Source organism: Engraulis encrasicolus, chromosome 6 (assembly GCF_034702125.1).
Source record: "Engraulis encrasicolus isolate BLACKSEA-1 chromosome 6, IST_EnEncr_1.0, whole genome shotgun sequence".
Lineage (NCBI taxonomy): Eukaryota > Metazoa > Chordata > Actinopteri > Clupeiformes > Engraulidae > Engraulis > Engraulis encrasicolus.
This window is the reverse complement of record NC_085862.1, coordinates 20,691,255-20,714,580: the sequence shown is the minus strand read 5'-3', so window position 1 is coordinate 20,714,580 and position 23,326 is coordinate 20,691,255. Positions and strand designations below refer to the sequence as shown.

The 23,326-nt window shown below is 48.9% G+C and overlaps 1 protein-coding gene across 5 annotated transcripts in view; it reads right to left on the bottom strand.

The window, feature by feature from the left end:
- wwtr1 (WW domain containing transcription regulator 1) overlaps positions 1–23,326 on the bottom strand; it is a 55,094-nt gene that overhangs the window by 18,924 nt on the left and 12,844 nt on the right. For 3 of the 5 annotated variants that reach the window (XM_063200861.1, XM_063200860.1, XM_063200862.1), the window contains exons 2-3: positions 6,786–6,976; positions 215–331 (exon numbers count right to left, since the gene is read on the bottom strand). In XM_063200861.1, the coding sequence (XP_063056931.1) occupies positions 215–331; positions 6,786–6,976 (308 nt within the window). The remainder of the gene's footprint in view (positions 1–214; positions 332–6,785; positions 6,977–23,326) is intronic. The other 2 variants (XM_063200864.1, XM_063200863.1) reach the window with 1 other exon arrangement.

The window sequence follows — 23,326 nt, the reverse complement described above, 5'->3', positions numbered from 1 at the left end:
GGTGACGAAGATTGATTGGTGATTGGCGTCTCCCAGTATCAGCGGGGGTGGTGGTGTGTAGGATTGAAGGCGTAGGGGGGTGGGGAGTACAGGGGATAGACTACAGGGTGAGGGGGTGGAGGAGAAGGAAGACGGGGGGTTGGTGCTAAATGATTGGAGGCAGGGTAGGGGGGTGGGGGGTCACCAACAAGGAAAAATCCGGCGCGGTACTTACTGAGGCGTGGGCCATCCAATCGCGGGTCGAGCCAGGACGTGGTCTGGGTTTTGTGGTCAATGAAGTAGGTTTCTCCCTGAGAGTTCACTGCCTGCTCCCAGCCCTCGGGCAGCTGTCCTGTGCAGGCAGCAACAGCAACAACACCCACATCAGCTCAGCTCAGCGCTACAAGACAAGGCCAGGTCTCATACACCTGGTCTCATATACCTGGCTACATATACCAGGTCTCATATACCTGGCTAAATACACTTATTTCATACCTAGCTACATATCTGTATACCAGGTCTCATATGCCAGGCCTTATATACCAGGTCTCATACACCTGGCTACATATACCAGTCTCATATATCTGGCTAAATACACTTGTTTCATACCTAGCTACATATACCAGGTCTCATACACCTGGCTACACATACCAGGTCTCATATACCAGGCCTTATATACCTGGTCTCACATAGTGTACCTCATTGAGCCATGACTGGCACATCAAATAAGGCCAGAGTCCAGTTATGGCTTATTGGAGGACAGGGTTGGGACAGGGGGTGGGGGTGGTGGTTGAGGAGAGATGAGATGAGGAGAGCAATAGAGATTGATATTTACACTGTTCCTTGATTGGGAAACACAATGACATCTTTGAGCTGTCCACACAAACACCAGATAGCCCACCTTTTATGGAACATGAGATGACTCAAGTTTTTTTTCTCAATAAATGGCCCCTGGATCCCATCATATGCCCGTCAACACCCTCTTAAAATGAAATTGACTAATGCCCCTCAATGGCAATTAAGGACCTCCCCCTCTTAACTGTATTCTTCTCACTGCCCCCCTAGGGCTGCCAAACGCCCCCTGGGGGGGTGTAGAGTCCCGTTGAGGAACACTGCTGTAGAGATAGCTACTGTGTCAGACTGGTCAACAAAAAGGTAGAAAAGGGGATGGAGGAATGGAGATGTGCGTGTCTGGGAGGGAGTGGAGAAATGTTCAACGAAAATGATTCAATAGGACAACAGAGGCAAAAAGAATACCCTGCTCAACAAGTTGGGGGAACCTGCCAGCATATTTTCTAATTCCAGGGGAGAGGGAGACAGCGAGACAGAGAGAACTAGACAGAGACAATGAGACAGAGAGACAGACAGAGAGAGAGAGAGAGAGACCAAGAGAGAGAGAGAGAGAGAGAGAGAGAGAGAGAGAGAGAGAGACAGACAGAGAGACAGACAGAGAGAGAGAGAGAGACCAAGAGAGAGAGACCAAGAGAGAGACAGAGGGTCAGAGAGCGAGAGACAGAGACAGAGACAGATAGTAGTAGACAGGTAGGTAGCAGGAGAGGACACGAATGAGAGGCAGCTCAGGAGAGGAACACCAGGAGAGCTGGGAGTGTCTGGCCAGTCTTTTAAAGGCTCCCACTGTGCACAGACAACAATCTGCATTCCCCTCGGGCAGAGTCCAGGTCAGCCGTGACTGAATGCCGGACCCCCTCGGAGAAGGACCCCCGGCTATGGGGAACAGCTATGGGCAGAGGGGAGGGCACAGGAGCAGAGGGAGAGGACAGAGGAGCAGGGGTGGAGCGAATAGGAGGATGAAGGGGTGGAGCGAATAGGAGGATGAAGGGAGAAAAAAAGTAATGGAGTAATGGATGAGGCGTCACAGGGGGTTAGAAAGGGTTTATTTGCAAAACGGTGTATCTCCATTTTGTAGAATGTTGGGAAATTGACATTTTGTGTTGGACATTCCATTGCATTGTATTACAAAATGCTTTTTTAAAAAATAGGTTTAAATAAAAGTATGTTCCCAAAATATTTGAATGGCAACAATTCACAAAAAGGTGATAGGACCTCCTGACAGTCATTTCCAATAATAAAATGCAAAACTCAAAAATGGTGGATACACTGTTTTGCAAATAAACCCTTCAAATACTGTATGTCAGGGATGGGCAACTGGAGGCCATGGGGGCCACATGCAGCCCGCCTCCTCACTCAGAGGGGCCTGTAGATAAAACATTTTGGTAGGACTTAGAGTGGAGGGAAGTGTGCCACTGGCAAAATAATCTGCCATTTCAAGATTCAGTTTTATACCTGGACTTGCACATCATGATTGACACGACACCTACACAGCATGATCGTACACATCATGATCATGATGACTTGTGAGTGTGGACCCATCTTTGTCTCCCAGCTTCAGGCAATAACCCGCCGTTCGTCCGTTCAACACTGCCTGGCCCCTGGAGACAAGGATTTAGCATTCTGGCAATAGCGATAGAAGCAGACAGTAGACAGTCAAGGTGGGGACACCTTGTGGTGTACAGACAGACATGACATTGCAGTACGTGGACATTGTACTTGAGCTGTGAGTGAGTCAGCAGCAGTGTCTTGTCGCACTTGGGAGTTGCTGTTGCACAAGATGCTTGGCCATCACAGCCATCCTGCCCTTTGTTAGGTTATTAATAGTAGTGGGGGTGGACAAGGCTTATAGGACACCGTGTGTGGGAGGAAAACATGGCCCTGTGAGCAATGTACACCATTGAAACAGGTCAGGCAGGCCACGCCGGGCGTGTGCGTGTGCGTGTGCGTGTGTGTGTGTGTGCGCGTGTGTGTGTTGGATTACTTCAGGTTGAGTGGCTCCATTGAGTGAGAGCGCAGGCCCGCCCCAGTGCCAGCTCAGGCCTGCTCCTGTCTGCCCATGGGCCCAGTGTGTGGTGGTGTGTGGGGGGGTCCCCAGTGGAGTGCGGTGAGGCAGTGGACCCAGAAGGGGGAGTGAGGTGGAGAGCCCAGTGTGTGTGGAGTGGGGTGGAGGGGTGGTGGATACAGTGTCGTGTGGCGGGCCCAGCGTGGGTTGGTGTTGTGTGGGAGCGACCAGTCCAGAGCTGGACCCAGGTCTGGGGTGGGGTGCGGTGCGGTGCTCAGAGTGGGGTGGGGCTGGTGCTGGGGCTGGGGCTGGTGCTGGGGCTGGGGCTGGTGCGGTGCCCAGCATGGTGAGTGGGGAGTGGTGGGGTAGTGGATACAGTGCGGGAGCCCAGTGGGTAGTATCTTCGGGGTTAGGTACCCAGTATGGGGTCGATTTAGAGGTGATTCAGTGTGGAGTACAGAGTTGAGTGGGGTGGGGTGGGGTGTGGGAGGGGGACCCGATGGGGGATGGTGTGATTGGTGTTTTGGGGAGCGTTACGGCCCCGAGCTGGACTCTGCGTGGGGTCGGGTGCCCATTGGGGAAGCGGGGCGGGGTTCGGTGGGGTAGGTTTGTGGTTTGGTTGGTGTTGTGTGGGGTGCCACGGCCCAGAGGTGTGATGTGTGGCCCCTGAGGTACTGGGTTGTAACTAATGAATCCATGTTGTCCATCACACCCCTCCAACCCCAAACCCCGCTACTGCCCAAAAACAATACGCTGCCCCTCCACTACAGCCCACTACAGGGCCACTTCCCATCCACAACAGCACAACATCCACCCTCCTGTTGCTATGCATGTCACCATCCTCCACATGCCTCTCTACACTCACCAGACATCATCACCCTCTACTTGTGTGTCTGGAAGTCATTCTCTATAGAACTACCTCTGTTCCCATGCACCTCCTTTCATTTAGTGACCAGTGACGAGACGTAACTAAATCTAAGAAATGTCAACACTTTTAAAGGTGAACATGCATCGATGCTGCAGCCGGTCTTAAAAAGTTATGCTGCAGAGATGTCACCCCTGTTATTTAATGTTTTAAACCAGCCACCTTTTCTAGTGTCAAGTCTGTTTTTATTCCAAAGACTGAACTATTTTCCTCTCTCGAGGGGGTTCTTGCCGTCTGCTTTCTCCCTTTCACTCATAAGGATTCTTGAGTCAGGAAAGGCTCTTTAGCAATAGGTTGCCTTTCTCAGACAGACTGTAGACTGCTGCTCTGTCCAGCTAGTCTGATGTCTCTACCGGCTTGAGAGAGAGAGAGAGAGAGAGAGAGAGAGAGAGAGAGAGAGAGAGAGAGAGAGAGAGAGAGAGAGAGAGGAGGTACAAGACAGAGAGGAGGGGAGAGAGGGACATAGAAAGACGGGGCAAAAGAGACACTTCCCATAAGACACACCTTTTTTCCATTTCATCACAAAATCTGGCATTTTTCTCCTTCCTTGTTGGAGGGGAGGGGGAAAGAAAACTGGCAGTAAAAGAAGGAGAGAGAGTGAACAACAGACATGAAAGAAAAGGATTTGAAGAGAGCGATAGAGAGAGGGGGAAGGGAAGAAAGAAAGGGGCTTATACAAAGAGGAAAGATACTAAGAAGAAAGGGAGGCAGAAAGAACAAAGCGCGAGAGAGAGAGAGAGAGAGAGAGAGAGAGAGAGAGAGAGAGAGAGAGAGAGAGAGTGTGTGTGAGAGAGAGAGAGTGAGAGAGAGAGAGAGAGAGAAAAGAGAGAGCCAAACAAGGCAGACGCATTTGGAAGTAATTTACTGTACTGGCAAACAAAGTCGGAGTGGCGCGTGCCAGAGCGCACCGCCTGGGCCATCAGAGGCCTTCTCCCTCTCTCCCTCTCTTGCTCCGCTCTCTCACACTCTCACTCTGCTCGCTCTCTCCCTCACTCCACTCCCTCTCTCACTCACTCGATCGATTGCTTGCTCTCTCCTGGATGGGAACAGGGGGGAGAAAATGAGGTCTTGAGACCCCACAGTACTCTCTCTTGTCCCTACCCCTAACCCAACATCACCTCAACCCCTCAACACCCCAACAACACCTCACCATCCCCATTCAGAACGCCCCATCACCTGACTGTGACAGGACAGATAAGAGATTTGGGATACCTGGATGACATCCCAAATCTCCTGCAGCCCCCGCCCCAGCCCTCCGTCTCAACAAACCCCCAGCCCACCAGTTCATATGTATATGCATATATGTCAAATACATCTCCCTCATTCCCGTGTGTGTGTGTATGTGTGTGTGTGTGTGTGTGTGTGTGTGTGTGTGTGTGTGTGTGTGTGTGTGTGTGTTTACACAAGGAAGTACAAGAGTCTGTGCACTGAAAAGTGTAAGGGGTTAGGGTGCACACATCTAAAGAGACTTCTCGCAGGTGTCAGACCAGGGATGGAAATAAGCACCCGTCCACCTGCCAATTTGGCTTTTGCCGAGTGAAGTATGTCAACCCACCAATCACCTTGACGGGTGAATTTTTTCTACAGGCGCCCGGGTTAATGCTGAATTATACGCAGCATCCAACATCAAAGGTTTGAGCAAATTGGCAATGAAAAGAGTTATTGGCATCACAATAACTGAATTTAGGACCTCTGAAACAAAAGTATTGATCAGAAAATGATCTTACTTGGCATTACAATGTTTGGAACAGTTGAATATGAACTGGTAAAATGGTGACTGGTAAAAAATGTGAGTGACCGGTAGATTTTAGTCTTAAGTTTAGTTAAAAGTTCCACCCCTGTGTCAGACTATTGTGTCAGGTAGTTGAAAAGGTAGGTCTACACACTGCCAATTGTGATGCAATTGTATTTAAAGGTGCACTGTGTAATATTTTTAAAAGTTTATTTAACAAATGTTACCTTTCTCATGAATAGTTACCATGGCACCACGACCAAATTCTAAGCATTCATTATGGCAGGGAAAATTCCACTTTCCATACATGAAAAGGGGGATCTTCTCCATTGTCCACCATTTTGAATTTCCAGAAATAGACATTTTTCGCTGCAAAATTTACTTTACCTGAGTCATACAACTATTAGTTCACTCCAAAGTAAATATTCACAAAACATCAAATTTTGCAGTAGACATTACCGTTTCAATGAGAAGCACTGTTGCAATACCTACTCTGGCCACCATCCTACACAGTGCACCTTTAATTAAAACATGCAACGTTTCAGAAGCCAGGTGGCACCAATGTGGAAACCAGTCATCCTCTTCACACCAGCTCACGGTCTAGCTGTTTATTTCTGGTTATAGCTGTAGCTGTGAGCGACATGAAACAACAGAAGTGCTTGCCTCCGCCCCAGAAATCTCCCCACATCCCTCTTATACAACAGGCAACCTTTCAAAGGTGCCGTGCCGAACAGGGCGTGTACAGTTCAAAACCATCACAGCCGTGCCAACGCGTGCCATGAGAGTAAAATGCACCAAGAAACTGGTTTAATATTTATGCGTCAGGCCAGGCTGTCGGGCAGGGGCAGGGCTCGGGTACTGCACTGGTTGTTCCAGTGAGCAGCTGAGGTTTAGCTGGCAGAAACGGCACGAGAGATTTGTACTTGTTGCGACAAGAAGAGATGGAGAAAATTATTAATAAGGTCATGGAAACTAACAGAACAAGGCAGTTCTCTTTTGATAAACCTGCATCAGAATGGAAAATGTCTTTTTATTGCTCTTTATTCATGTGTATGTGCTGTACTTCCTTAGAGTTAGGATCAAAACGGTGCTCTCTAGTGAGCCATTATGAAACAACCAAGGAAGCTTTAACCGATTGACTTCTGTGCTGGCGTGTGTGTGTGTGTGTGTGTGTGTGTGTGTGTGTGTGTGTGTGTGTGTGTGTGTGTGTGTGTGTGTGTGTGTGTGTGTGTGTGTGTGTGTGTGTGTGTGTGTGTGTGTGTGTGTGTGTGTGTGTGTGTTTATAACCAACTTACCAAGATTGGGCTGTGATAAGGCCATGGAGCGTTGCTGCTGCTGCTGCTGCTGTTGTTGTTGCTGCTGCTGCTGTTGCTGCTGCTGTTGCTGCTGCTGCTGCGGAGTGGGTCCTCCATGGAGGCTCATCTGGTTCATGGCTGCAGTCATGGTCTTACGAGGGTCCAGCCATGTGGTGATCTTCTCCAAGTGGCTGCAGACAGACAAGAAGGAGGAAGGGAACAAAAGGAAAAGAAGGAAAGGAAAGAAGAAGATGGATAAAGTTAGATGACTCATTCGTCATTACCAAATCAAAAAGGGCACTTTAGCACACCTCTGTAGTTGGACAGGGGTGCAAGATATTACCCCCGCGAGGTTATCACACCGTCCGTTCTGTCCAAGCCTGCCGATGGAATTTACAGTGTGCATGATGCTTTGAACAGTTAGATATCTCATTACTGAAAAAAAAACTCTAGGCTCTCCAGCACAGGCTGTCTGATATGTCTGATGATGTTTTCGTGCCTAGCCTTGCGATTGTGCTGTAAATCCAATTGCCCCATGGGGACAGTAAAGTTTCAAACCAACTAACGCTTCTACTGTAGAGCCAAGAGTACAGGGGCCTGGGCACTAAGTGGTGTTAAAGGTGCAGCATATAGGATTGTGGCCAGATTAGGTATTGCTACTGTGCTGCTCACTGAAACTGCCTATTGCCACATCTGACCTTTCATGAATATTTACTAAGTAGTAAACTAATATTTACTAGTATGACCAAAATAAAGTAAGATTTGCAGCTAAAAAATATATTTCTAGAAATGCAAAATGGCAGACATGGAGAAGATCCACCTTTTCATGCAGAAAATAAGCAATTTTCCCTCTCATAATGAATGATTCGAATTTGATGGAGGTATTCATGAAAAGGACAACATTTGTGAGTAGACAGCATGAATTCTGGAGTAAACCACTAAAATATTACATACTGCACCTTTCAGTATCGAAAGACCACCCCAGACACCCATTCAAATCATCCGAGAAACCCATTTAGAAGATCACCTCACCCGAAACCCACCCAGCCTAGAAGAGCCTACTGATGTAGCCAGCATGGCCAATCTCAGATCACATGCACCCTCAATTACATCACACACAACCTCCATCTTCCAATACCATAATGCCTTCTGGCTTCTTTGCCTTTTTTGAAAACCATTCATCACTGTTCATATTTTAGTCCCTTGCTCTTGCTCCCTTTCCCCCTCTCTGGTTTTCTGTCCTTCTCTGTCTCTCACTCTCATGGCTCTAAAACACCAGAAGCCACAGCCAGGCAACACAGGATGGGAGGAGGATGCCAAACAGACTAGTCTCCAATTAACCTAACAGAACTACACAGTCAGCTTCTCTCTGTCTGTCTCTCTCTTTCACTCTTTCTCTCTCGCTCTCTCCACACACCCTCAGATGAGGGCCTTCCTCTAAACGGCAGTAGCTACACGTTATTCCAGCTTCGCCACATTTTTACCAGAGTGTTTTTCACCACTGACTCTGCGTGCAACTGCACATACAGGTTCAATGACCTCAGATTGATCAACTCCCAAATTGGCAATCATATCACATCATCAAAATATCAGTGAGCAATGTTTTTGGAAAAAAAACCCATTTCATTTGTTCCCTGAGGGCAGTGTGTCACATCCACCGTTTTCCTAAACTACATCATCACGTCATCTAGTACATTCTGTCCTTGCTGTAGGACATTAAAAAAGGATTTATTTTTCAACTCTTGTTTAACCCTTTGTTGATTTGGTATTCATTGTCTCATGGAAACTTGTTTCCCTTCAGTTGTTATTTTTAAGTACAACAACAGACAACAAAAAAAAAAAAACATGAACGACAGCTGACGATGAGTAAAAAAAATACTTTGTTTGAACTTTATGGTGAAATAAGATGGTGAAAGAGTTTTTTCCCCTCATAGTCACTTTGATCATGCCATCAGTGACCAGTATATGAATCAGTGTCTCAAACGTATCTACACAATTGGGGGCCCTAGGTGATACAGACATGGGCCCATCTTCAATTATTTTTTGCTGTCATTTACCATGGTGGGGTGACTGTTGAGGGGGAGTTTTGTTGGGGCCCAAGGGCAACTGCCTATTGTGCCTATTGCTAAAATCATCTCTGTGACTGTCCCCCTCCCCCGTTTTCTGTGTGATAGTGAGTCACTATGGCCTATTCACAGTGCACCACAGAGAATATTAGCCACTTCCTGCTTCTCTGTGCTCAGCTCGGGGTCCAAGCCTCTCCACACTGCCTCAAACAGGCCAGGAAGAGAACCTTCTGTTCACACTGCTGTTGTTGTTTTTCCTGTAAAGCCGTGTTATGCTGGGGTGGCGGTGCTTGATGTTATCCATTATCAGCAGCAAGTGGTGCTGAGATTTCACTGCCCTGTCTCCTTTTCTCTTCCACCTCACCACCCCTATCAGGCTTTAGCTATCCTCACACGGCACCTTGATACCCTGGAAACATCTGGCACTGGAGTGGAGCGGGAGAAGAAAAGCAATGGAAGAGTGCGTGAGTTTAATACTCCCTGAGGAAACTTTGGTTGCGTCAGAAAGTAAACAAAGGCTACACGCGATGCAAAAGTGCCGTCTGGCGCAAGTCACTAGACCAAGTGCCAATACCCAAAACAACAAACAACTCCAGACTATAATGGTTAACCTTCTACTAAAGAAACCATGTCTTCTTCCTTTATATAAGACAGTGAAAACTTGCTGTATGATGACTTACTGAAATGGATACCTTCTATTGGTACAGCATATCGACTCAACAAGGCCACTGACGGGTTTGGACAGGCCCGGGACAAAGTCATCTGGAAGGGCCCCGAAACCAATACATGCAATGCTACGAGGACCACATTCTAGGCATCCTCTCTCCCTGGCCCTAGGACCCCACATGTCAGCTTCCCTGCTACCGAAGGCTACTAACATGCTCTGTCAGACTGCATCTACCTAAAACCACACACTGCATGCAACCATAAAATGGCTCCTGAAGAAATCCACCATTTCCACCAGGACCCATCCCATCCATTCACAAGCACAGAGCAGACCAGAGAAGTGTAGCAACCCCGTGTGAGTAGCTACCCAATGTGAGTCAACATGCGCAGACATAAAAACTATATAGCAAAAACTATAATTAGGGCCCATAAATGTGCCCTTTTAAAATGTAAAAAAAAAACGTTAAGCCCTTTGTCGTTGTCACTTTCATCTCCAGTCTCCAAATCGCGTAGCTAAGGTAAAATGAGCCCACTGTCGCACGAGCGTTTCGTGTTTGCATCAACAGCGCAATCGGGCAGCTACTCACATGGGGTTGCTACCGAGAGCAATGGCAACATAACAACACAGAGGAGAAAGAAGGCTAAAAATAAAGTCTGAAGACAACTGCTGCTCCTCCCCTGCCGCCAGAGCCCTTTTGGCTGGATGCTTCCCTGGGGGAGAAAGCAAAACTCCACAGCACCGCGTAGGCTCTCCTGTGTTTACAAAAGAGCAACATTTAAATCTTAATGGGTCTTCATAAGGCAAATGGAGCCAGATGGACATCCAACATGGTTGAAACGTTGCCTACAATAATGTGTACCAAATATACAGTGGCCTAAGCTATGCTATGGACTTTGACTTTCTTTTACTTAACTTAGTCAGTTAAGGCACAGCGTTATACATTTGCGGTTACCAGAATGGCAATGACCAAGTTGTGGTGCATTACTAAAGGTTCTGTGTTATATCATAGTGTACTACTATGATAGATAACCTTTCAATGACTATTCCAGAGTTCCACTGGTGAAACAGTGTGCATCATGGGGCTACGATCTAATCTCATTATTGGTTCTGCACCTGGCCAGCCTGGTCAGTCGTACCCACATTTTACTCCGATGAAAGCCATCATTTTCAGGGTGGCATCTGAACAGAAGGGCTGTCCTGTCCTGGCACACAGATAGTGGCACCGGAGTCACTGGTGTGCCCGTCAGCCTGCCCACCCACTCACTGGGATCTGGGGGTGGGGGTCTATCCACACGGAGTGAAGCAAAGCACCATGGAGACAGACTGTGTGTGTGTGTGTGTGTGTGTGTGTGTGTGTGTGTGTGTGTGTGTGTGTGTGTGTGTGTGTGTGTGTGTGTGTGTGTGTGTGTGTGTGTGTGTGTGTGTGTGTGTGTGTGTGTGTAGGAGTGAATTGGGGGGAGGGGTAAATGCAGTGTGATTTAAAGCCCTGAGAGAGATATTGTGAGCTGCAGAGCACTCTTGTTTCCCCAGGGGGACAAGGGAATGGGTGTGTGGGGCTGGGATGGGGAGGCTAGATTTATAGAGTGCTTGGTGTTGAAGAGAGGTGCGTGGGGTTTGGAGGATTGGAGGGGGGGGGGTGTCTAGGGTTTGTTGGAGTGAAGAACGCCTCATGACTGAGGAGTGTATTTGTGCGTTTGTGTGTATGTGCGTGCGTGCGTGTGGACGTTATGACATTGCATTACATTGTATGACTTTACATGTCCTAAACTAAGTATTCCTGTGCACTGTGCTCTGCTGTGCTCCTGGTGCTGTACTGTGCAGTGTGTTGTGCTGGGCTGTGCTGTGCTCCTGGTGCTGTACTGTGCAGTGTGTTGTGCTGTGCCGCTAATGCCTGCAGAGGCCCTGAGCGGAGCAGCTCTTCCCCAGCAGTGAGGAGGTGGAGAGCAGAAACATCCTGCTACTTGAGGCCCAGGCTCCAGGCACTCTTCTCAGGACTTGCGATAGTCAGCTGACACCCCCAAAACTACGCCATGCGTACTGAAAAATATACGCAAAGTCTCAGACAAGTACGAGAATGCGCCCTGCACGACTACATTTTTGTTGTGCACTGCAAAGGCTAAACATGAACGCTGTGCGGAAAAACATGGATGATCTTCACTGTGAGTCCTTTATACACAAGACAGTAATCTGTGTGCATAGGGGACTAGAGAACTGCAGAAAATAACGTGGAGGAGAGGAGAGGAGAGTCTTGTTTTTGTGCATGACGCTGTTTGAGGAAAGCGTGGCGCAGGCTGTTTACAGAGGAAACGACCAGGAACAATGGCTGGCCCTCGCAACAGGCCAGCACTGCAGGCTGAAACAACATGCAATCACACCACACACACACATACAAAATCATCCCCCAACAGACGCACACACAGACACACACACACAGACACGCGCGCACGCGCGCACGCACGCGCACGCACGCACGCACGCACACACGCACACACGCACACACGCACACACGCACACACGCACACACGCACACACGCACACACACACAGAGTTCCCCAACTGCAAGCACAACATACACGATTTCTAACCTTCATGCACATTAATAACATGCTATTATCCACAATCACCTCTACACCAGACATTACACCTACTGTCCCTCTCGGTCACATACATTTCTGCGCCACATGTGCACACGCATGCATGCACGCACCCACCACCCCTCTCCTGAGACTTCCTGTTGGTGAAAAAAACACCACTGACCCCCAACACACACACACACACACACACACACAAGAACACACACCTAATGCTGTCCAGCAGCCACACACACTGACCCGAAGACATGACACTTGAGGACATATTATAAGTGACCATCCCCCCAGCCAAGCTGTCCAAAGGGGAGGGAAAGTGAGAAAGAAAAACAGCAGTGGGGATGGAGGGGGCAGAGAGGGAAAGAAAACAAGGTGGAGAAAAAAAAGAGAGACAAAAGGAAAGTGGGATGAAAACAAGAGGAGAGGAGGTGCATGTGTGTGTGTGTGTGTGTGTGTGTGTGTTGGGGGGGGGGCTGTAGTGGTGATGCTGCTTAGACACAGACACAAAGAGAAAGGCAGAGACACTGTGAGAAACTGGAGGACAGCACAGAAAGGACAAACAGAGTCACAGTGTGTGTGTGTTTGCATGCGTGTGAGTGTGTGTGTACACTATAAGACTGTGTGTGTGTGTGTGTGTGTGTGTGTGTGTGTGTGTGTGTGTGTGTGTGTGTGTGTGTGTGTGTGTGTGTACTGCTGATTTGGGAATGTTTTTGTCAGAGGGAGAGAGAGAAGGGGGGTGAGCAAGAGGAAGAGAGAGAGAGAGCGAGGAGGGAGTGAAAGAGAGCGAGCAAGAGAAGTATTTATTGAATGCATATATGATAAAGCTTGTACGTGTGTGCAGTGTTTGTGATTATGTGGTTTGTGCGTCTGTGTGTAGACAAGTGCATAGTCCGATTTTGTGTATGCATGTAGTGGTATGTATTTGTAAATATCCATTCCTGCACATGTTTTTGTATCAAGACAGTGCGTGTGTGTGTGTGTGTGTGTGTGTGTGTGTGTGTGTGTGTGTGTGTGTGTGTGTGTGTTTTTGTGTGTGAGAGAGTCCACTGATTAGAGCAGGCTGTGTGTGTGTGTGTGTGTGTGTGTGTGTGTGTGTGTGTGTGTGTGTGTGTGTGTGTGTGTGTGTGTGTGTGTGTGTGTGTGTACGTACTGCGTGTGAGTTTCAGGAACAGCTCATCCGTCAGTGAGGGTGTAGTATAAACAGGGGGTCAGGATGTAAGACTCTTTATCACGGCCTCTCCTCACACTCCCTCTGTTTACAGCAGCTCAGCTCTGCTCAGCTCCACTCGGCTCGGCTCTGCTCTGCTCAGATCAGACCCAGCCCTTCTCTCTACACAAGACCTGGCCTGCCCTAACCTACACACACTCTACACACGCATGCACGCACGCACGCACGCACGCACGCACGCACGCACGCGTCCTGCCTTAACCATTGCACTAATGCGTGCACACAGGCAGACACACACACACACCTGACCTGCTCTAATCAGTGGTCTCTCACACACACCTGGCCAGACAAGACCAGAATGCATTGCGTAAACGCACGCACAGCACCTAGACTCCCTACTGTATACACAGGCGCAAACTGAAATGCACACATATCCGCTCTACTCACCTACTACCATCTAGTCATCCATAGCAACCCTGTTGCGGTCTATTACACAGGTCTATTCTGCATTCCCTAGATGTAATGTATTGAAAAAATTAAAAAGGCACTGGAAAGGAGACCAAGCATATGTGCTGGACAAGAAAACAAGATGTGTGTCATTAAAACAGGTGCCAGGCGAGGGGCTATTCCAACTTATAAACCTGGTTAAGTTAACCTACATGAAGTGGTACATTAAACCTGCCAATAGATGATTTTCCACTACCTCAAGGTTAATTTAAACTGGTTTACTTGAAATACTAAGACGGTTGTGAGAGACTGAGATTCCACAAACCAACGGCGCCACTGCATTACAATACAGAGTGGGGCCATTTGTTTACCAACTGCTGTTTACACAGCGTACACAAACATTTCTTTAACGCTGCTTTGTAAACAGAGGAGGACAAATGACCTGTGGGAGCCAGCTCTCTTGACGTCTAATGCAGATTCCACATACAGTCACTCCACAGACTACACACAGAGCCCACATAACACCACTCCACAGCCTGTAATGCAGAGCCCACATAACACCACTCCACAGCCTGTAATGCAGAGCCCACGTAACACCACTCCAGAGCCTGTAATGCAGAGCCCACATAACACCACTCCACAGTATCTAATGCAGAGCCCACATAACACCACTCCAGAGCCTCCACACATAGCACCACTCCACAGCCTACAACACAGAGCCCACATAGCACCACTCCGCAGCCTGTTAAAAGCTTTATCCAGGGCTCATCACCAATCCCAGTGGTGGCAGCTAATACATTTAGCGGCCTGTGGAGTCAAGACAGGCTAGCTCTCGCTGGTGCCACTGAAGTAACAACATTGTCCAGCTGGGGCCCGTGGTCTTACAGTAAGCTGGAGTGGAGCCCATGAGATAGAGAGGAGAGGAGAGGAGAGGAGAGGAGAGGAGAGGAGCGACTAGGAGGGAAGGGTAGAGAAGAGAAGAGGAGAGGAAGAGAAAGGAAGGGATGGTAGAGAAGAGAATAGGAGAGGAGAGGAGCGGTGGGGAGGGGAGAGGGGAAAAGAGGAGAGGAGAGTAGGGGTAAGTAACGGCAGGGAGGGGAGAAGGGTGGAGGGAAGTGTAACGGTGTGTATTGGGGAGGCCGGGGTGCAGAGGGCCTGTATGAGCTACGGTTGTTGTCCCAGCAGACCTCGAGCGGAGCAGGTGGAGAGAGAGAAGGCCTAAAAATAAGCCAGTGGAGGCGCGGTGTGGTGGTGGTGGTGTAGTGTGGTGGTGGTGGGGGGCTGTAGGGAGAGCTGAGGGTGGGAATAATCAGGCAGCTGTCAGCATGTCGGCCTGCCCTTCACCGTGCCAAGGGCCTACTACCCTCTCACTATCGACCTTGTAATACTCAAGACTGACACTAAACCTTTCAGTCGCTCATACTATGCACAGAAATATGAGCTATTTAGGCTATGCAAGAGTGGCTGGGGGAGGGAGGGGGTTGTTCATTGTGAGAGGAAATGATTAGTTTGATTGTTAAAAAACATTTAAGAACAAGAATGCTGAATTTGTAAAACTCTTTTTTCCTATGGAGACTTACTTCAAAAAAAATCAATACCCTGGGTTGCCAAGAAGCACCAAATAACATTTTATAGTCCAAGGGAAAAGGCCCATGCACTAAATATTGCCAAAATAACAGCCCTGCAGTGTCTGCGACGTCCCATTCACTGGATTCCTCAACTTTGTGCTCCAGCCAGCCATCCGGGACAGTCACTAAGGAGCCAGGCAGGTGGTCGTCATCAACAGCAACAGGCTGATGCACAGCTACCCAACTGGACACGGACCCTGTTTCTCGATAGCGTTGTTGCTAACCAGTTAGCAACTTAGTTGCTTGCCTTAGGGATATGGCATTGATTGCAACCAAGAAAGTTGTGAACTTGCTTAGCAACAACGCTGTTGAGAAACAAACCACAGAAACGCACAGTCCCAGTTTCATGCCTCCCTCGCTGGCCCTGCCAAAGTACGCAGACACTGCTCTGTATTCCCAAAGTACTTCCATTTAAATTCTGCACCGTTTCAGCCAGTATGCTAACATGTACTTATGCATGACCTAAGTACAATGTAACTGTACTGTAACTTAAGTATACAGTCAGTTGTCCCGGGAGGGACGACGGATGGTGCCAAGAAATGGGTGCCCCTTACATTGTATGTTGGGTAGTGGGCCCTTTCAGATGACGTTGTCAGGCCTGTCGAAAGCGGTCAGCAACCCTGGTTGTTGGGATTTCCAAGCCTCAAGTCTCTAGTCCATTGCACCCTTCTATTCATCAGCCAGTACACTTTTTTTTCCCCTTCACCACTTTGCCCTCTGTTCTTTCTTTCTAGTCGTCTCCCTCTTCCTCCCTCTCTCCGTCCATGTCCTTCCCCCAGCGTGCCTTCATGGGGGGACCCGTTTCCCTGCTGCGCCACATCTGAGGGGGTCGGCTGAGGTTGGGACGTGTTTGATTTCTAATTATACGCTGCGGGAGACCACAGGAGACGCGTCTCAAGGCATCCCTTTACTTTCATCCCGCGCTCCAGCTCCCACCCCAACAGCTCTGGGAATGCAACCCTGTCTGTAGCCATGGAGACAGCAAGAGACCAGGGGAGAACCAGACAGACGAAATGGTGGTGGTGCTTACCACAGGGCCAGGGCCAAGACACACACACACGTACACGCACACACACACACACACACACACACACACACACACACACACAACAACCAACAACCATAAAACCACCCAATGACATACAGAGAATGTTTTGCTTTTTCTCCGGGTGTTCATTTCAGTCCGGGGTAACTTGAACATCAGATTGCAGTAGTTTATTTAAGCTCTTGCTTTAAGGCAAAAAAAATGATGTTTTGAAGGAAAGGCTTAAGAGCCGGTTCTCAGTCCTTGCTGTCCCCCGGTGCAAGTCAGCACCTGGTCTGGCTGAGGTAGTAAGTAGGTCGCGTGAAGTTCCTCCAACTAATCTGCAGTTTAACCAGGAGGCTTATGTGCATTTTCCACGCAAAGTCAATTTTAATTGAGCAGAAACACAAATGTTTCTTTAAGGTAACACAAAAAGTCTTCACAACGACAAAACACAGCCGCTAGCTGCTATTACACGTCAAGTTGTCGATGTTAAAAGCCCACAAGAACAAAGCAGGTGTATTCAATTCAAACCATTATGGCTATTATTCTAAATGGAAAATGGTGGTTACAGTGGTAAGCTAAGTACTGATATATATGCTCCTTCCTCCCTCTCTCTCTATGACAGAGATGTGAGACATGAGAAACTCATTACCTTATGGGCCGGCCAACCAAACAAACAGGAACTGGACACGTTCTGAAAAAGGAAAGGCCTTATTTTGGTCCCTCGAGTGCTTGGGCTTGTGGGATAGTGGTGTGCCCTTGGGCTGAGGGCTTCCTGTGTGGTGTGGTGTGTGGCTGCTCAGTCCGCCCGTGGAGGAACCAGCCGACCTCCTGGCACTGCCACTGGCCATGCGGTATGGAGGAGTGACACTAGCCTGTTGGTATGACCGGCTTTCCATTCCAACTAGTAGTTGTTAATTAAAAACAGGAATACAGTACAACGCTGCAGGATGCACCCTACAACAACTCCCCTCAAACAGACACACACATGTGCGCACACAGAAACACACACACGCACACGGAAACACACAACATGCTCCTACACGCACACACACGCACACACACACACGCAGGTGCACATACAGTCCCCCCTATGCTACCTATGTCCCAAAGCCTCCACCCTCTCCTCCACAATTACTCCCAGGTCAGGTTACGGTGGGGTTTTCCCAACACTGTTCAGTACAATAGAATCCTGTGCACACTATGCCTGTGCTATGCCCTGCCACCCCCCACATTACACATTGCACTGCTCAGTAGCAGCCGGGGCACAGGGTGTGAAGTGGTACGTACAGAAAACATGTTTATCTCATTATCCAGTATATCAGTAGGGGTCTAACTGTGGTTGGTTTTGCAATATCATGTTGGGATCAGCAAGGTCATGAACCTTGATGAGTTTGTTATGGATGGCTATAATGACATCGTAAAGCAGCACATTTATTGCACATTGACCAAAAGTCTGGCTGAAGACTTCCGGTGGCACCACGTTGGAGATGGCAGCCTGAGTTTTCCGCTCGCGAGGACAACTTCAAAATGAGTAGCCAAACTCTTTATACTTTAACTAAAGATCACTCATGCTGCTCACAAGAAGTGAACGTGATGTCCCAACCTTGAAGGGATGCAAAGGGACAACTGAAAACAACGTACATTAGACTCAGGGAGATACACAATACACCTTGACCTGGCACCAACATGCTGCCAGTGTTGAAAGAGCTTTGCGCGAAGAGAAGAGAACATGCCAAGGCCTTTAATGGAACTAAAGATGCTTTGGCTAGACCAAAAGACCGCCTGGGACTTTAGTGCCCTTTACTGAGCTGTTTCTCAAGGCATGGCCACACTTAGCAGGTCACGGCACTGGTGAGCTTCTACCACGTCTGCTGCGGCACGACAACATTCCCGCAAGATAAGGCAAGCAGGTGAGTGGGCAGCACTGGGCCTCATGTTATCTGGGGTGAGTGGGCAGTACTGGGCCTCATGCTATCTGGCAACATGAAGTAACGCTGCTGCAACACAGGGGCAAGAGGGAAGGGGGATGGGGGAGGTGGGGTGGGGTGCTCAGCTGGACTGGACAGCCAGCCTGACAAGGAGGGAGAGACAGACAGACAGATAGACAGCCAGGGCCTGGACTTGGCTGCCTTATAGTTCTCAATTAAGCCCTGCAGCTTTAGTCCGTCAGCTGCCGATTGCGGAATCGCAGCTATTCGATTGGATGTGAAGAATGGATGGGATGGGAGTGGGAAGGAGGCATAGTGAATGGAATGTGCTGCTAATTATAGTCATAACTCCCACCACCACCACCACCACCACCACCATCAACCCCCCCACACACATCCCCAGCAAGCACCCACGCAAAGAAAAAAACATCCTGAATATGCCAAAGCTGAGACAGACCATGGAGGCCTAGAGTTCGGAACATTGGCGGAACGCGGAGCACGGTGGGCGAGTCAAGGCAAGTGTTGCCGTGCTGATGCTCACAGCCTGGTCAAGCAGCGATGGATGAGTGTGACAGAGGTACAGACTGTAGAGGGCCCTGGCTAATCAGTACAAGAGTGTTGGACACACATGCGTGCACAAACGCGCACGCGTGCGCGCACGCGTGCACGCACGCACGCACGCACGCACGCACGCACGCACGCACGCACGCACGCACGCACACACGCACGCACGCTTCCTCCAGTTCAACAAAGCTGCCAATATTGGAGCACACGGGAAGGGTCATTGAAATGACCCTGTTCACAATGAGTTCTTGTTTGAGGAAGATGAGGGGACAAAATCGATGGCACAGCAGTGTGTCTGCCAATACACACATTATGGTCTGTGTTAGCTTAAAATATGGCCCTTCCAGCAGGTCGACAGGACAAGACAAAAAGCACGCCGACAAAAGCACACTAAGAAATAAAACAAAGTCCTTGTTGTATGGCCAGAAAATCCTAAAAAAAAACGTATTGAAATGGTGGAAAGTTGAACCAGGCAGTAACCTCCCCCCTTCCTATCATCATTGGGATCCTATTCAGCTGTTGCAGAGGACTGAGGTACTGTGGGCCTACAGGCCTACGGGGTCTCCTCTTGTTACTCGATGAGGCAGCTGGAGAGAGAGAGAGACAGGGGGGCGGTGTGTGTACGAAAAAGAAATAGAAAACTAAAGGAAACAAGAGAGAAAGACAGAAGGAGGAAGAGAGAGAGAGAGAGAGAGAGAGAGAGAGAGAGAGAGAGAGAGAGAGAGAGAGAGAGCGGAGAGAGAGAGAGAGAGAGAGAGAGAGAGAGAGAGAGAGAGAGAGAGAGAGAGAGAGAGAAGGGCTGGGCTGCAGCTGTTGTTGGGAAGGCTAACTATAGATACTGACATTGAGTCCACTGGTTATGTACGGCTATGTGGCTATGCTATGCTAGAGCACAATGCATTAGACAGAGGGTGTGTGTGTGTGTGTGTGTGTGTGTGTGTGTGTGTGTGTGTGTGTGTGTGTGTGTGTGTGTGTGTGTGTGTGTGTGTGTGTGGGCTTAAGACAATTCATATATTTTTCTTTAACACTTCACTGCAATTATTCTTTTAGTCATTGCAATCAAGATAATCTTTAAGCAAGTGTTTTTTTAACATATCGCCAAAATATTATCGTTAAAATACAAAAACAGACATGTTATTTTTTTGGCCACATCGACCACCTGTACAGCACACTAGTGCTACCTAGTTCTATTACACTAGAAATCCTTTTCATGTAATGCTGGAACACCTTCTGCTGTTCGCACATAAACACCGCAATCTTTTTTTTTCGACGCTAATCCACCTTCCACATACACATAAGGACTTTGTGGATTGGTGACGCAAATGCGGCCACTCTCATGAGGTGCGGAAGGAAAATTAAACACACACAAGCAGCAGCAGCGGCAGCAGCAACGGCAGAAAATAAATCTCATCTTTCTGAAGCAGCAGGCCCCTCATAATCCTTCCTGTGTTGTTGGAGAGGCAAAGGCAGGCCGAGACAAGCGGCTAATTCAGGATTACTTCATTAGGTGCTGCTGAATGCATAATGTCGCCAGGCGGGACTGGCGTGGAGCCCGGGAGACTGGATGACCCCCCCACCTCTCGCCCCCACCCCCCCCAGGCCAGAGCAGCAGAAGAACAACAGCTGATTTATGCCACGACAGAAAAGTTAAAGAGCCACAAGAGTTTCAGACGTCGCCAGCCGGACGCTTACGTCTCTGCACAAGGCTTCAACGTCATCACTCCACAGTAGTCATCAAGTGACCTGATGATGATGATGGTAATGATGATGATGATGATCATGAAAATAGGATGGCTTTGGGGGAAGCTTTGGGTATAATCATCAAAAGACAGACCTTTTTGCTGCTACTACTACTGCTACTAAAGACACATTTTGGATTGTCCGGCTTGGGAACTGGGGACCAACCATGTTAACTTCAAAAGATGTCCAGTGTCTGAACGGGAGAGGTGCATACCAGACAGTGACAGCACATGACTGGCACCACCCTGGAGAAAGTGATCGATCTCACATGAACCTAGATTCTGGGTCAATACATTGATTAGCTACTAGATAAAAGACACAAAAAAGAAAGGCGTTGTGCAAGCTGTGTGGCAAACGACCTTGAGGGAGGGTGTATGAAAGGAGGTGGGGATGGGGGGGCAGAGTGTGTTTTGGGAAAGTGCTGGGGGTGGAGGGGGCTGTGGTAGCAGGAATGTGCCGGTGTTTAGGCACGCTGTGCTCCGTGCCCTTGTCATTGCCTCAGCAGCATTTTCTTGGGTTGTCGTGACAACAAAGCATTAGAGGCACTCGTGCATTCCTGGATCAGACATTAACATAAAACGGCCTCCCGTGGAATATGAAGACGGGAGGGGGGGAGGGTTGTGAGAAGAGATGAAAATAAGAACGAGGGAAGAAATGAGCGAGCGAGGATACGATTTCAAAGGAGCTAATAGTTTAGGGTAGGTGGCTTTGAGGGAGAGGGCTGTTTGTACTTGTGAAGAATCTCGAGAGGCGGCACCCAACAGGCTGACACACAGAAAAAGACAGAGAGAGGCGAAACTTATCTCTCAAGCTGCTCCATGGGAATAAAAAATACGTATCTCCAAGCTCCAAGGCAGACACACATACCAGCCTCGCAGAGCGTGGAACCTGTGTCAGTGCTTCTGAGGACACACAACCCCAATTCCAGGGTCCCGCTGCCAGTCAGCTCCAGGATAATTGGAGGAGACAGCATTAAAATGGCCAGCAAATCAGCTGGCCTGCGGTGAATAAGAGGGGTGAAATCCAAAATGTGCTCTTCCAGCAGCACAGCTCTCAGTCAGCATATGGCAGTCAGAGGAGAAGAGAACAAGGGCTGGCTAGTCTGCTCAGACGACCACGTATAGAAACTGGGCCTAAGTAAGCACCCTCCCTGCCATAGAAAACACCACTCTGACACTGAGCGGGGCACAAAAAAGGGGTAAAAACTGACTGGGGGCAGACAGGAGAGAGACACACTTATCCAAAAAAAAAAGAAGTGCAAGGTATACGGAAAAAAAAAGAAAACTCTAGAGCTCAGAGGGGTTGTAGCATTGGTGGTGGCGAGGAGAAGGTTGGAGCATTGGTGGTGGGGTTGGAGCATTGGTGGAGGCGAGGAGAGGGTTGGAGCATTGGTGGAGGCGAGGAGAGGGTTGGAGTATTGGTGGAGGCGAGGAGAGGGTTGTAGCATTGGTGGAGGGGTTGGAGCATTGGTGGAGGCGAGGGTTGTAGCATTGGTGGAGGCGAGGAGAGGGTTGGAGCATTGGTGGTGGGTTGGAGCATTGGTGGAGGCGAGGAGAGGGTTGTAGCATTGGTGGAGGCGAGGAGAGGGTTGGAGCATTGGTGGTGGGTTGGAGCATTGGTGGTGCTGGGATTGTGGGATTGATGGTGGTGGTGGAGGTGGGGTTGAAACATTGTTGGCGGTGGTGGTGGGGTTGGAGCATTAGTGGTGGTCGTGACAGGATTGGAGCATTGGTGGTGGTGGTCTCGTGACAGGGTTGAGGCATTGGTGGTGAGTTTTGGGCATTGGTGGTAGTGGTGATGCAATAGAGTAAGGTGGTATTGGAACATTGGTGTGGTAGGGGTTGGAGCATTGGTGGTACTGGAACATTAGTGGTGGTGGGCTTAGGTTGGGAAATGTTGAGAGGAGAGGCCAAGACGGAATCATCATCTCACTGGCCCGTTTGTCATCTGCTGGTCCACTGCAACGTCTCATAAGGGCCCTTCAGAGAACAATCTGGCAACTTGTGTGCTGCACAGGACGGGCCCCCATTGTTTTTCCTACCCAGTCTCAGTGAGCCTTGTGCTGTGCCTCACTGCCATTGCGAGGATGAGGGGTGGGGGCTGGAATTATCCATTGTCCCTCCTTCTCCCGAGCCACTTCGCCTCTCTGCCCCTCCTTGTGTATGCCATCAGTGCTCGGGGAAGAGTCGCATGTGCTGCCCATACTGTCTTTTCTTTGTGCGACCGCCATGAAAAGTCACATTGACACAACAAAAAGACGTTTTTGACCAAACTCTCGACAGCTCACGAGAGCACACTGGCCTCTTTCTCTCGCTGGGCGAAAGTACAAATAAAATCAGTGGATTGATATTAGCTTAATGCCCCCCGCACAAAGAGGCCTTTGTTAATAATCATACTGCAGACATGGGAATGAACCCCGGCTCCACTACTCAAGCCCCCACCAGCTCTCACACACTCTCTCTCTCTCACACTCTCTTTCTGGCTCTCTCTCTCTCACCCACTCTCTCTCGGTCTCTCTCCCTCATTCATGCATTCATTCACCCTCACCCCACTTCTTATTACAATGACGCAACATGGTATCTGAAAAGTAACTGCACTCCACACAATATTCATACATTCTTGTATCCATGCTGTTTACTGTTTATTGCCAAACCTATTTATTCTCATGTTTATAAATGCATTTCTGGTAAGGACTGGCCAGCCAATGGCGAGACA